This window comes from Somniosus microcephalus, chromosome 3 (assembly GCF_052327205.1).
Source record: "Somniosus microcephalus isolate GS21.2 chromosome 3, FLI_Smic_1.0, whole genome shotgun sequence".
In the NCBI taxonomy this organism is placed as follows: Eukaryota; Metazoa; Chordata; class Chondrichthyes; order Squaliformes; family Somniosidae; genus Somniosus; species Somniosus microcephalus.
In genome coordinates this window covers 366869161-366885028 of record NC_140989.1, presented here as the reverse complement: position 1 = coordinate 366885028, position 15868 = coordinate 366869161, and the positions used below count along the sequence as shown (strand labels likewise).

Here is a 15868-nt window from a genome sequence, read left to right as displayed (position 1 = left end):
TGGCCTCTGCTCTCTTCCCTGACCAGGGATTGGCCTGTCAAGGCTGCCGATCAAACCAGATACCTGGTGGAGCTCCTGCCAACTAGTTCCTGCTGCCTTCCAAATGGAACACATCTAGCCCAACACTGTGACCCTAGATTCTTCGCAGGAAAGACTGAACGACCTCGTTGTTTGATCGGAATTCTACATACCGCACCTATCTTGCTTTAAGACACGATAGCAAAATACTGCGGATGCTGGAAATCCGAAATAACAACAGAAAATGCTGGAAAAACTCAGCAGGTCAGGCAGCATTCACGGAGAGAGAAACAGAGTTAATGTTTCAGGTCGATGACCCTTCGTCAGAACTGGAAAAAAAGCAGGAAATGGAAAGCAAGTTTAGGGGCTGGGAAAAGGGGGAGGGGATGAAAGAACAAAAGGGGAAGTCAGTGATAGGATAGAAAACAGGAGAGATTACGTCGGTTGCCTGACCCTCCTCACTATTTCCCCGGTTTCATGCTTTGCGAGCTCAATTTAACTTAAAAATAGCACTTCAATATAAGCCACACCCGTATTTTCGGCGGCAAAGTGGCCAAACGTCTCGAAACATGAAGGTGTTGAACTTTGTGTGAGTAATTTATGTAAGATTCGTGTCTTTCGCCCAAAGAGACCAGAGCGTGCTTGGTTTCGAAAGTATAAAGGTTCTATTAAGAAGCCACAATACGAGAAGTAAAGATGTTAAAATACAAGAAGTGAAATTGTACCATAACAGCAACCACTTGCATTTATATAGCGCCGCTAACGTAGTAAAACGTTCACAGGAGCCATTATCGACCCAGTTTCGACATTGAGCCACATAAGGAGATATTCGGACAGGTGACCAAAAGCATTTCTTTACGCAGCGAGTTGTTATGAGCTGGAATAAAAAGGGCGGTGGAAGCAGATCCAGTCGTGAATTTCAAAAGTGAATTGGATAAATAGTTGTGAAGGAAAAATTTGCAGGGCTGTGGGGAAAGAGCAGGGAGTGGGACTAATTGGAGAGCTCTTTCAAAGAGCCGGCACAGGCACGACGGGCCGAATGGCCTCCTCCTGCGCTATGTCATTCTACAATTCTACGTCCACTTCTGTATCTGATTTTTTTGTCCGGGAAATGCACAGGATGGTAGCGCAGCCCTGACTGTTTAGAGTCGGCTAATCTCTAGTTCTGTTAAATGTTGGTCAGTAGTTATTATTACTCCAGTTTGTTGGTCCCGCTCCCGCCTGCTCTTTCCCCACAGCCCTGCAAATTTTTCCTTCACAACTATTTATCCAATTCACTTCTGAAATTCACTATTGAATCTGCTTCCACTGCCCTTTTATTCCAGGGCCTTGGTGAGACCACACCTTGAGTATTGTGTGCAGTTTTGGTCACCTTATCTGAGGAAGGATGTTCTTGCCATGGAGGGAGTGCAGCGAAGATTCACCAGACTGATACCTGGGATGGCAGGAATGACGTATGAAGAGAGATTGGGTCGATTAGGCTTATATTCGCTGGAGTTTAGAAGAATGAGAGGGGATCTCATTGAAACTTATAAAATTCTAACAGGACTAGACAGACTAGATGCAGGAAGGCTGTTCCCGGTGGCGGGGGAGTCCAGAACCAGGGGTCACAGTCTCAGGATAAGGGGTAGGCCATTTAGGACAGAGATGAGGAGGAATTTCTTCACCCAGAGAGTGGTGAACCTGTGGAATTCTCTTCCACAGAAGGCAGTTGAGGCCAATTCATTAAATATATTCAAGAAGGAGTTAGATATATTTCCTAAGGCTAAAGGGATCAAGGGATATGGGGAGAAGGCAGGGACAGGGTACTGAATTTGGATGATCAGCCATGATCTCATTGAATGGCGGAGCAGGCTCGAGGGGCCGAATGGCCTACTCCTGCTCCCAACTTCTATGTTTCTATGTTTCTATGGTGCTAATAGTATTGGTATTATTATAGGGTGAGCTTGGTGACCAAGGTCCGGAAGGTGAGATGGGAGAAAGGGGCGGCGTTGGAGTTCGGGGAGCTGTTGGTGCAGTCGGAGGACCTGGGATTAACGGTGTGCCAGTAAGTGCCGAGCTTGGAAAATCTCTACTGTCTAATCCAAAAAAAATCCCGTGCCAAGCAATAGCAACTGTTAACCTTTGTCATGAATCTTATCATGACTCATGAAGTAACACTGGGCGGCCAGCTGGTGGCGCCGTCCAAGGAGTATAAATACTCGGGCGTGGGCCCAGCTTGCTCAGGATGTTTCTGTAACCAGGAACTAGTGATTGTAACTAGAATCTCATGGTTGTGAAACAGTTGTTTTATACTCAAACCAAGCGCTCATTAGTCTTTTTACATCAACCTTCAATTGCTAAATATTGTCCATTTTCTCACACGCATCAACCGAGAAATTCGCTTTTTTTTTATGTCGGTTTGTGATCATTCGATGCAGGAGGAGGCTACAATCACATTAAGGTCGAGAAAGCCAAAGCTTTCGCCACAGAGATCGCGAGACCTTTGCGGGCAGCTTTGTTCGAGGCCAGCGGCGAGCGCCGTTGCTGCGCCGGGCCATTAGTTTCCGTGGTGATTGGGGTTTATGTAGAGCCGTTGGTTCTAAGGCCAGATGTAGCAAGTGAAACATCCATTCCTGCTGTTTCTGCGAGGGGTTCTCCTGACATTCCACCGTTTCCTAACTCCCCCTCCTGAACGGCCTGGCTCTAATTTTTTAGGCCCGAGACCTCAGTCGGAGATTCTACCCTGCTGTCTTTGAGACACTGCATTGTCGTCAATCACTAACTTTTGTTGAAGTCCGCGGACCCAAGCAGAGTCTTCTTCAAAGGTTACACCATGGGTTTATGGGAAACTATTTCCTCTGGTGGCAGGGGGGAGCCCAGAACGAGGTGAGCGTAACCTTAAAATTAGAGCCAGGCCGTTCAGGGGAGATGTCAGGAAGCACTTCTTCACACAAAAGGTGGTGGAAATCTAGAACTCTCTCCCCCCCGCCGAAAAGCTGTTGAGGCTGGGGGCCAACTGAAAATTTCAAAACTGAGATGAATAGATTTTTGTTAGGCAAGGACATTAAGCGTTACAGAACCAAGGCGGGTAAATGGAGTTACGATGCAGATCATCCATGATCTAGTTGAATGGTGGAACAGGCTGGAGGGGCTGAATGGCCTCCTCCTGTTCCTATGTTCACATGACATAGGTCTGCACCTGAAATTTCCATTTGCTGAGCCCTTCATTCATGCTACCTGTGTCATGCTCCTAAGCGGAGAACAGACATAGGGAGCTTTTCACTTGCTCCATGGCTGTTGGGATTAGCTCTGCCTACGTACTTGAGACAAAAGAAAGGAAAGGAATAGCGCTGGATCGCAGTTCAGTCACCCGCCTCGGGTTCAGCAGTGAATGAAGGTCCACAGGTTCACTAGCTTGATTCCTGGGATGAGAGGGCTGTCCTATGAGGAGAGATTGTGTAGAATGGGCCGATACTCTCTGGAGTTTAGAAGAATGAGAGGCGATCTCATTGAAACATACAAGATTCTGAGGGGGATTGACAGGGTAGATGCTGAGAGGTTGTTTCCCCTGGCTGGAGAGTCTAGAACTAGGGGGCATAGTCTCAGGATAAGGGGTCGGCCATTTAAGACTGAGATGAGGAGGAATTTCTTCACTCAGAGGGTTGTGAATCTTTGGAATTCTCTGCCCCAGAGAGCTGTGAATGCTGAGTCTTTGAGTATATTCAAGACAGAGATCGATAGATTTTTTGACTCTAGGGGAATCAAGGGATATGGGGATCAGGCGGGAAAGTGGAGTTGAGGTCGATGATCAGCCATGATCTTATTGAATGGCGGAGCAGGCTCGAGGGGCCGCATGGCCGACTCCTGCTCCTATTTCTTGCATTCTTATCTTCTTATGGATCAGCTGATCTGTCAAGGGCTAAAGCTGAAGAGGAAGAATGCTACAAGTGGCCTCTGAGCTGCTTGAGTGCCACGTTAAATTCCTTGTCACATAATTTGCTGTAGCAGGGCATCTAACGGTGACTGTCATTGTTAGACTTGTCCCTTGCCTGTTTAGGTTTTCACGTGGCACGTTGCTGAAAGTGCGAGCTGATAACGGCGCAGCGAAGGAGAAACGGGGCATCTGGGGGCCTGAGTGAACAGGGCAAGCAACAGGGTCTCTCCTTCACCAATCAGATTGAAGGATTGTGAGATTAACGGCTCAAGGACTGAGAAGGAGGGTGAATTAGAGTGGGTGAATTCAATGTCCAATCAGGTACAGAAAGAGAAGTAAAGAGAGGGGAAGAAAGATTGGATTAAGAGAGAGAGAGAAAAGAGAAAGAAAGGAAAAGTTAAAAATAAATGTTTTCAATTTAAATTTGACATTTTAAATCTCCAACAACAATTAAAAGCTGAAGGAATGAGACTCCACACTTGCAATAGTCCATTTTCAGTGCCAGAGAGGTTGACTGTCAGTAATTAACGCTTATCAGGTTGTTGAAAGGGTGCTTAGACTGGAATGGACAAGGCTTGGCTTTCTGTGGCGAGTTTAGTCCGTATCTACCGGGCAAATACAGCAACTTCACTCCGTTCGATGCATTTCAGCGGTGAGCCAGGCAGTGAGATGCTGCTTTCGCGAAGCTAACGGCGGACCTCGGACAGCGACTTGTGAATTTCCGCGTTTCACCCCCCGTGTCTGCCCTCTCGCCTGGAGTGGTTGTACCCTTTATGGCAAGCGTCATTAGCCTCACCGTTATATTGACAGGAAAATCTGGACCATAATGATGGGGAGAAACTTGTCTGACACATGCTCCATCTGGCAGACATAAGCCATGAAGAATATCAATGTAAAGCTCATGAAGTGCTCACGGTTCAGTTTCATTGTTGACTTTTTTTTTTAAAGGGTGATTTTTTTTTTTGAAACAATAGTCTCGTTTCATATCATCTGGAAACAAATGGACTATTTTGCTCTAACTCCACAGGGCCCTGAAGGGAAACAAGGCAAACCGGGACAGCGAGGACGCCCAGGAAGAAAGGTTTCCAACTTTTGTTTTGTTTGGAGAATCAACTCCAAATATTCAAATTATTTTGTTTTAAACAGAGAGAGACTCCTTAAAAAAAAAGATATCAGATTCAGTTATTTATAAAGCAATTGAAAAACTAAAGAGCCGTTGTTTTACTTTCTTCAGGGAGAGAAGGGGCAACAGGCACCTTTCGGAGAACAAGGTGATCCAGGTGATCAAGGGCTACACGGAGAATCCGGATCCAAGGGAGCGAGGGGGACGCGAGGAACAATGGTAACTTTAAAAGACTGGAAGGTCTGGCATTTCTACAGTGCCTTGCATGACTTCAGGATGTCCCAAAGCTTTACAGCCAATGAAGTACTTTTGGAGTGTAGTCACTGCTGTAATGTAGGAAACGCGGTAGCCAATTTGCACACAGCAAGCTCCCACAAACAGCAATGAGATAATGACCAGATCATCTGTTTTTTCAGTGAGGTTGGTTGAAGGATAAATATTGGCCAGGACACCGGGGAGATCTCCATTGCTGTTCTTCGGAATAGTACCGTGGAATCTTTTACGTCCAGCTGAGAGAGCAGACGGGGCCTCGGTTTAACGTCTCATCTGAAAGACAATACCTCCGACAGTGCACAGCTCCCTCAGTACTGCCCCTCCGACAGTGCAGCGCTCCCTCAGTACTGCCCTTCCGACAGTGCAGCATTCCCTCAGTACTGTCCCTCCGACAGTGCGGCGCTCTCTCAGTACTGCCCCTCCGACAGTGCAGCGCTCCCTCGGTACTGCCCCTCCTGACAGTGCAGCGCTCCCTTAGTACTGCCCATCCGACAGTGCAGCGCTCCCTCAGTACTGTCCCTCCGACAGTGCAGCATTCCCCCAGTACTGCCCCTCCGACAGTGTGGCGCTCCCTCAGTACTGCCCCTCTGACAGTAAGGTGCTCCCTCAGTACTGCCCCTCTGACAGTGCAGCGCTCCCTCAGTACTGCCCCTCCGACAGTGCAGCGCTCCCTCAGTACTGCCCCTCCGACAGTGCAGCGCTCCCTCAGTATTGCCCCTCCGACAGTGCAGCGCTCCCTCACTACTGCCCCGCTGACAGTGCAGCGCTCCCTCAGTATTACCCCTCTGACAGTGCAGCACTCCCTCAGCACTGCACTGGAGTGTCAGCCTAGCTTTATGTGCTCAAGCCTCTGGAGAGGGACTTGAACCCACAACCTTCTGACTCAGATGCGAGAGTGCTGCCCACTGAGCCACGGATCAGACCCCTCCTCCCCCTCCCTGGGGTCAGGGGTCGGACCTACCTGGTCCTGCGGCCTCCACCGGAGTGCTCCCTGCCCGACTGGAAGCCAAGCCTGTCAACCAGGCCGACCTCCAGGCGGGGAACCTGTCAATGACGTAAGACACATACTGTGGCGTTAAGTCTCTGCAGCAGACCTCCGGTTTTCCCGTGCACTACCGGAACACCCCGCTCCCAGGGTATCGGTAAGTAAAAATTCCCCCAGCAGTCTTCCAAACTTTCATTATAGAATGAAGTACTGGTCCTACCTGTCTGTTCAAATACTGGTAGTGGCAGGAATAATCTGAGATGATTAATTTAACAGTATTACACAAAAAACATATTGGAATCCATTGAATTGTATTGGCTTCAGTGCAATTTTTCTTATAGCATATAACATTTTCTATCCGTACAGTAATTATTTCTGTCTTTGTAGGGGCCTCCTGGATTGATGGGTCCACTGGGAGAACCAGGACTTCTAGGGTATGGGGTGAGTAAATGTCAATCAGGGTTAAAAACATCCACCACTAACCTTGGCTAACTACCATTAGATTTATTCCCAGTTGGAAGGTTGACCCAGTTGACCTTGGAAGGAGTGTAGCGAAGATTCACCAGAGTTACAAGAGTTAGATTATGAGGAGAGATTACATAAACTAGACTTGTACTCCCAGGAATATAGAAGGTTAAGGGGTGATTTAATTGAGCTTTTTACGGTTGTGAAAGGAATTGAGAAAAGGAAAGGAATTCAAAATCATGAGGGGTCTAGACAGGGTAGATAGTGAGAAACGGTTCCTATTGACAGAAGGGTCGAGATCCAGAAGACACAGATTTAAGGTGATTGGCAGAAGAATCAAAGGCAACATGAGGAAAAACTTTTTTACGCAGCGAGTGATTAGGATCTGGAATGCACTGCCTGAAAGGGTGGTGGAGGCAGACTCAATCACAGCTTTCAAAAGGGAATTGGATAAGTACCTGAAGGAAAAAAAATTGCAGGGCTACGGGGAAAGGGCGGAGGAGTGGGACGAGCTGAAGTGCTCTTGCAGAGAGCTGGCACAGGCTCGATGGGCCGAATGGTCTACTTCTGTGCTGTAACCATTCTATGATTCCACGGTAGAGTAGGTAGAGAGAAACTTTTTCCGCTGGTTGTGGAGTCTAGGACAAAGGGGACATAACCTTAAAATCAGAACCAGGACATCCAGGAGAGAAACATAGAAACATAGAAGATAGGAGCAGGAGTAGGCCATTCGGCCCCTCGAGCCTGCTCCACCATTTAATGTGATCATGGCTGATCATCCAAATTCAGTACCCTGCCCCTGCCTTCTCCCCATATCCCTTGATCCCTTTCGCCTTAAGATATATATCTAACTCCTTCTTGAATATATTTAATGAATTGGCCTCAACTACCTTGTGTGGTAGAGAATTCCACAGGTTCACCGCTCTCTGGGTGAAGAAATTCCTCCTCATCTCTGCCCTAAATGGCTTACCCCTTATCCTTAGACTGTGACCCCTGGTTCTGGACTCCCCCGCCATCGGGAACATTCTTCCTGCATCTAGCCTGTCTAGTCCTGTTAGAATTTTATAAGTTTCAATGAGATCCCCTCTCATTCTTCTAAACTCTAGCGAATACAGGCCTAGTCGACCCAATCTCTCAGAAGTTAGGAAACACTTGTTCACGCAATGGTTGGTAGAAGTGTGGAACTGTCTCCCACAAAAAGCAGCCGATGCTGGGGCGCAATTAATAACCTGCGATCAATAGATTGTTGCAAGCCAAAGATATAAAAGAAAATGGAGCCAATGCAGGTGGATGGAGATAAGATCTCACGGAACGGCGGAACAGGCTCGAGGGGCTGAATGGCCTCCTCCTGTTCCTCTGTTCCTATCTTAGTTCATAGTGGTCTTTTCTTTGAATTCCAGAAGCCCACCCTTGTGAACTGGCTTCCATCCAGTTTTACCAGAATATCCAAATCTGCCACCAATCTATAGAAAACAGGATTTTATATCGTAAACATGTTCAGCTAGGTAAGTGATGTCTGGCTCCTGGAATCTGAATTAAAAGACCAAATTTAAAAAAACCCTCATGTGTACAGGAATAGATTGAATATTTGTAGAGAAACTGCATCCATACATAAGAACATAAGAAGTAGGTCTTTTAATACACAGATCAGTTTATTACATAGAAACATAGAAGATAGGAGCAGGAGTAGGCCATTCGGCCCCTCGAGCCTGCTCCGCCATTCAATGTGATCATGGCTGATCATCCAAATTCAGTACCCGGTCCCTGCCTTCTCCCCATATCCCTTGATCCCTTTAGCCTTAAGAAATATATCCAACTCCTTCTTGAATATATTTAATGTATTGGCCTCTACTGCCTTCTGTGGTAGAGAATTCCACAGGTTCACCACTCTCTGGGTGGAGAAATTCCTCCTCATCTCTGTCCTAAATGGCTTACCCCTTATCTTTAGACTGTGACCCCTGGTTCTGGACTCCCCGACCATCGGGAACATCCTTCCTGCATCTAGTCTGTCCAGTCCTGTCAGAATTTTATAAGTTTCAATGAGATCCCCTCTCATTCTTCTAAACTCCAGCGAGTACAAGCCCAATCGACCCAATCTCTCCTCGTACATCATTCCTGCCATCCCAGGTATCAGTCTGGTGAATCTTCACTGCACTCCCTCCATGGCAAGAACATCCTTCCTCAGATAAGGCGACCAAAACTGCACACAATACTCAAGGTGTGGTCTCACCAAGGCCCTGTACAACTGCCGCAAAACATTCTTGGTCCTGTACTCGAACCCTCTCGCTACGAAGGCCAACATAACATTTGCCTTCTTAACCGCCTGCTGCACCTGCATGCTTACCTTCAGCGACTGGTGCACAAGGACACCCAGGTCTCGTTGCACTTCCCCTTCTCCCAATCTATTGCCATTCAGATAATAATCTGCCTTCTTGTTTTTGCCACCAAAGTGGATAACCTCACATTTACCCACGTTATATTGCATCTGCCATGCTTTTGCCCAAACACCCAACCTGTGCAAATCATCCTGGAGTTTCTCGGCATCCTCCTCACAGCACACACGCCCACCCAGCTTTGTGTCGTCTGCAAATTTGGAGATATTACATCTAGTTCCCTTGTCTAGATCATTAATATATATTGTGAATAGCTGGGGTCCAAGGACCGATCCCTGCGGTACCCCACTAGTCACTGCCTGCCACTCGGAAAAAGACCCGTTTATTCCAACTCTTTGCTTTCTGTCTGCCAACCAGTTCTCTATCCAAGTAATACCTTGCCCCCAATCCCATGTGCCTTAACTTTACACGCTAATCTCTTATGCGGGACCTTATCGAAAGCCTTCTGAAACTCCAAATACACCACACCCACTGGTTCTCCCTTATCTATTTTACCAGTTACATCCTCAAAAAATTCCAGTAGATTAGTCAAGCACGATTTACCTTTTGTAAATCCATGTTGACTTTCTCCGATCCTGTCACTGTTTTCCAAGTGCTCCGCTATTACATCTTTTATAATGGACTCTAGCATTTTCCCCACTACCGATGTCAGGCTTACCAGTCTGTAAGTCCCCGTTTTCTCTCTACCACCTTTTTTGAATAGTGGGGTAACATTAGCTACCCTCCAATCCATGGGTACTGTTCCAGATTCCATCAAATGTTGGAAGATGATCAGCAATGCATCTACTATTTCTAGGCCACTTCCTTAAGTACCCTAGGATGTAGATTATCAGGCCCTGGGGATTTATCGGCCTTCAATCCCATCAATTTCCCTAACACCATTTCCCTACAAATACTGATTTCTTTCAGTTCCTCCCTTTCATCAGACCCTATGTTCCCCGACATCTCTGGGAGGTTATTTGTGTCCTTCTTTGTGAAGACAGAACCAAAATATGTATTCAATTGGTCTGCCAGTAGACTAATTAGTAGATTAAGCCTTAGAACAGAGAAGGCTAAGAGATTTGATGGAGGTGTTTAAAATCATGAAGGGTTTAGTTAGCGTAAATAAAGAGGAACTGTTTCCAATAACCAGAGGGCACAGATTTAAGGTGATTGGCAATAAGACCAGAGGCGACATGAGGAAGAACATTTTACGCTATGAGTGGTGAGGATTTGGAACGCACTGCCTAATAGGGCGGTGGATACAGATTCAATAGTAGCTTCAAAAGGGAATTGGATAAATACTTGTAGGAGATAAAATTGCTGGGATATGGGGAAAGAACCGGGGAGTGGATTTAACTGGATTGCTCTTCGAAAGAGCCGGCGCAGACTCGATGGGCCGAATGGCCTCCTTCTGGGCTGTACTGTTCAATGGTTCTATGTTTTCAGACAGGGTTTGTGGATCAATCTCCTGCAGACGATGAAAGATTGTTCACACTCACTGCTCCTGCGACAACTCTATTCAGTTACACTCAGTGAAGATCATTGCCAAGTTAAGCTGGTGGATTCCACTCTTATTGGGTTGGTTGTCAGTTTGGCTAAAAGTTGACACTGCAGGCAGGCTGTTAAAGCAGAGAGAGCCAAGGGGCCGTCAACGGGGGCAGGAGTGGATGTTACTTATGAAGGTTTATGGCGCACAGCTGCTTTATCCATTCATCAACAGATCTCCAGCCTCCACCACCTTTCCAGGTCGGGCGTTCCCGATCCCCACAACTGTCTGAGTGAAAACATTTCTCCTCATGTCCCCTCGAGATCTTTCGTCAATGGTTTTGAATCTATGACCTTTAGTATTTGACCCACTCGCCAGAGGGAATCATTTTTCTCTGTCTACTCTGTCAAAACCTCTCGTCATCTTGAAACCCTCTATTAGGTCACCAATCAATCTTCTCTGTTCCAAGGAGAACTGTCCTAACTTTCCCAACCTCTCCTCATAACTGAAGTCCCTCATCCCGGGTAACATCCTGGTAAACCTCCTCTGCACCCGTTCTAAGGCCTTTACATCTGTCCTGAAGTGAAGGGAAATTCCTCTCCGATCCCTCCCTAGGCAATCAACAGGATTTACGGGAACAGTGGCATAGTGGTTATGTTACCTGGGCTAGTAATCCAGAGACCTGGACTAATGATCCAGAGACGTGAGTTCATATCCCACCACGGCAGCTGGGGAATTTAAATTCAGTTAATTAAATAAATCTAGATTGAAAAGCTAGTATCAGTAATGGTAACCATGAAACTACTGGGTTGTTGTAAAAACCCATCTGGTTCACTAATGTCCTTTAGGGAAGGAAATCTGCCGCCCTTACCCGGTCTGGCCTATATGTGACTCCAGACCCACAGCAATGTGGTTGCCTCTGAACTGCCTGACTGAAATGGCCGAGCAAGTCACTCAGGTGTCAAGGAGGCAGCTCATTCACCACCTTCTCAAGGACAATTGGGGATGGGCAATAAAATGCTGGCCTTGACATATAGAATCATAGAAATTTACGGCACAGAAGGAGGCCATTCGGCCCATCGTGTCCGTGCCGGCCGACAAAGAGCTCTCCAGCCTAATCCCACTTTCCAGCTCTTGGTTCGTAGTCCTGTAGGTTACGGCACTTCAAGTGCACATCCAAGCACTTTTTAAATGTGGTGAGGGTTTCTGCCTCTACCACATAGAAACATAGAAGATAGGAACAGGAGTAGGCCATTCAGCCCCTCGAGCCTGTTCCGCCATTTAATGAGATCATGGCTGATCATCCAAATTCAGTACCCTGTCCCTGTTCTCTCCCCATATCCCTTGATCCCTTTAGCCTTAAGAAATATATCTAACTCCTTCTTGAATATATTTAATGAATTGGCCTCAACTGCCTTGTGTGGTAGAGAATTCCACAGGTTCACCACTCTCTGGGTGAAGAAATTCCTCCTCATCTCAGTCCTAAATAGCTTACCCCTTATCCTTAGACTGTGACCTCTGGTTCTGGACTCCCCCGCCATCGGGAACATCCTTCCTGCATCTAGTCTGTCTAATCCTGTTAGAATTTTATAAGTTTCAATGAGATCCCCTCTCATTCTTCTAAACTCTACTGAAGATAAGCCTAATTGACTCAATCTCTCCTCATATGTCATTCCTGCCAACCCAGGTATCAGTCTGGTGAATCTTCGCTGCACTCTCTCCATGGCAAGAACATCCTTCCTCAGATAAGACGACCAAAACTGCACACAATACTCAAGGTGTGGTCTCACCAAGGCCCTGTACAACTGCAGCAAGACATCCTTGTTCCTGTACTCAAACCCTCTCGCTACGAAGGCCAACATACCATTTGCCTTCTTAACCGCCTGCTGCACCTGCATGCTTACCTTCAGCGACTGGTGCACAAGGACACCCAGGTCTCATTGCACTTCCCCTTCTCCCAATCTATTGCCATTCAGATAATAATCTGCCCTCCTGTTTTTGCCACCGAAGTGGATAACCTCGCAGTTATCCACATTATACTGCATTTGCCATGCATCTGCCCAATCACCCAACCTGTCCAAATCATACTGGAGTTTCTCTGCATCCTCCTCACAGCACACATGCCCACCCAGCTTTGAGTCGTCTGCAAACTTGGAGATATTACATCTAGTTCCCTCGTCTAGATCATTTATATATATTGTGAATAGCTGGGGTCCTAGCACCGATCCCTGCGGTACCCCACTAGTCACTGCCTGCCACTCGGAAAAAGATCAGTTTATTCCAACTCTTTGCTTCCTGTCTGCCAACCAGTCCTCTATCCAAGACAGTACCTTACCCTCAATCCCATGTGCTTTAACTTTGCACGCTTATCTCTTATGCGGGACCTTATCGAAAGCTTTCTGAAAGTCCAAATACACCATGTCCACTGGTTCTCCCTTATCTATTCTACCAGTTACATCCTCAAAAAATTCCAGTAGATTAGTCAAGCATGATTTACCTTTTGTAAATCCATGTTGACTTTGTCCGATCCTGTCACTGTTTTCCAAGTGCTCTGCTATTACATCTTTTATAATGTCAGACTTACCGGCCTATAATTCCCCGTTTTCTCTCTACCACCTTTTTTAAATAGTGGGGTTACATTAGCTATCCTCCAATCCATGGGAACTGTTCCAGAGTCTATAGAATTTTGGAAGATGACCAGCAATGCATCTACTATTTCTAGGGCCATTTCCTTAAGTACCCTAGGATGTAGATTATCAGGCCCTGGGGATTTATCGGCCTTCAATCCCATCAATTTCCCTAACACCATTTCCCTACCAATACTGATTTCATTCAATTACTCCCTCATTCGACCCTATGGCCTAGAAATTCAGTTGCGTTCGCCAGCCGTTAGCGCCATAAGAGGGGTAGATTTTGAGCGCTAGGCACTTAGCGCCCAGGCGCAGACCGATCTGCGCCTACGCCCAACTTCAGTTGACATTTAGCGCCGGCGCAAAGTGTTTGCGCGCGCTCAGCTGTGCGTGCAGCTTATGACGTCATTTCGTCGTGCAACGCCGTTTGTGCACCCCAAACCGGAACTTCAGTGGCGCCCGCCCAATGTGGGCGTGGCGCTGTTAAGAACTGTGAAGTGGAACGCAGCAGAGGCCCTGCGGGCCTCGGGGAGCGCTAATTAAAGGGCACTTAGACTGAACTATAAAGGGCAGCCATTTTGCTGCAATGACTTTAGTGCTACGGATTTCTGGACAGAAACCAAGGAAGAGACCTTACTGAATTGGGCCGACATATTAGAGGTATTTTTGGCTTCTGGCCAGAGCTTGCAAATTTGTCTCATTGTGATTTCACTGTTTGCAAGTATATTATGGGGGCTGCATGGGGTTCCAACCCTCAGTTCCAGCATTATGTGCGAAGGGCTCGCAGACGCTGTGTGAGAGGGGCAGCCATGCCTAGACGCAGAGGGGCCATCAGGCGTCGGCAACGTAGGCCTTACCCACTCAGGGAATACCGCCAGCAGGTGTCCTATCTCACCATGACTGCCGCGCATTGTGTTAAGAGGCTGCGCTTCAGAAGGGAGGTGGTTGCAGAGATCTGCCAGCTGCTTCACAGAGATCTGCGTCCACAGCTGATGTGCAGGACGTCTCTGTCGGTGGAAGTGAAGGTCACGGTGGCTCTGAACTTTTATGCAAGCGGCTCCTTCCAAGCCGCTGCTGGGGACATAGCGAACATCTCCCAGTTCGCCGTGCATCGCTGCATCCGGCAGGTCACCGATGCCCTTTTCGCAAGGAGACACCAATTCATCTCCTTCCCCATGACCCTAGAGAGGCAGGAGCAGCGTGCAGTCGGATTTGCGAGGATCGCCGACTTCCCCATGGTGCAGGGCGCCATTGACTGCACGCATGTGGCTATGCGGGCACCTATCGACAATGCCGAGGATTACCGCAACCGGAAGGGCTACCATTCCCTCAATGTACAGCTGGTGTGTGACCACAGGCAGCGCATCCTAGCTGTCAATGCCCGCTTTCCAGGAAGCAGCCACGATGCATTTATCCTGCGCCAGACTACTGTGGCTGACATGTTCCAGGCACAGCCTCCCCCAAGAGGATGGCTTATCGGGGACAAAGGCTATCCTTTGTGTACATGGCTCATGACCCCGCTCTGCGCACCCAGGACCCCTGCTGAGGAGGCATACAACGAAAGCCATCAAGCCACAAGGAACATCATAGAGCAAACGATTGGCGTCCTCAAGCAACGGTTCCGCTGCCTGGATCGTTCCGGCGGATCTCTACAGTATTCGCCGGATAGAGTCTCCCAGTTCGTCGTCGTTTGCTGCATGCTGCACAACCTGGCTATCCGCAGGACTCGGGCACTGCCACCTCACGTTGGACCACCACCTCAGGAGGACGAGCAGGAGGACCATGAGGAGGAGGAGGAGGAGGAGGAGGAGTACCAGCCCAGGAGGGAGCCACAAGGTCCAAGGGCCGTCCGTCGGCGGCTTATTGAACGACACTTCTAGGCCCCCTGTCAGGGAATGGCTTGTGGCAATGAACGCACCTGAATGCAGCCGCTCCGCAAGCCCTCAGCCGGTTAACGCAACAACCACTTGAAACATCACACATGGACAAGCTGAATAAATAAAAAGCTTTATTTAACAAACTCAGGGCCCTTCCCACATGAAACCCAAAAACAGACAAGACCCCCAAAAAACAGTCAAAAACATATCTCACTCCCACAACCTGGGGAGGAATAACAAAACTTGTCCATCCAAATGGCCTTCATCCTCGGCCTTACCAAGACAAACCCCCCCATACAGAACACAAACACCCCCATATAAAAAAACATTTGCCTTCATCTTCGGCCTTACCAAAATAAACCCCCCCCATATAGAACACAAACACCCCCATATAAAAAAACATTTGGCAACACACTCTACTTTGTGTGCCGAGAGGGCGAGTCCTTGTCCAGGCTTTTCCGGCCCCTGGCCGACCTGCTGCTCCGCCTCAACCTGGGCCCTGTGGGTGTTGCAAGGCTGGGGGAAGGCTCCTGAGGGGCACAATGCGTGACGGCAGATGCCCTTGGGGGTCAGCCTAGACGAGGTCCGGCCCTGGAGGGGCCGGCTGCTGACTGCTGCAGCTGTGGCTGGGCAGCATCAGTCTCTCCAGCAGCTCGTCGCAGCTTTGCTGGGGGAGTGGCAGTGGCGGCTGCAGCAATGGGGGCAAGCTGGCTGATGCCA

At 48.0% G+C, this 15868-nt stretch overlaps 1 protein-coding gene across 1 annotated transcript in view; it reads left to right on the top strand.

Annotated features, from left to right (window-relative positions):
* Positions 1–15868, top strand: part of col24a1 (collagen type XXIV alpha 1) — a 677579-nt gene that overhangs the window by 528524 nt on the left and 133187 nt on the right. Inside the window, exons 37-40 of the mRNA XM_085983549.1 lie at positions 1958–2065; positions 4962–5015; positions 5169–5276; positions 6703–6756. Of these exons, the coding sequence (XP_085839675.1) occupies positions 1958–2065; positions 4962–5015; positions 5169–5276; positions 6703–6756 (324 nt within the window). The remainder of the gene's footprint in view (positions 1–1957; positions 2066–4961; positions 5016–5168; positions 5277–6702; positions 6757–15868) is intronic.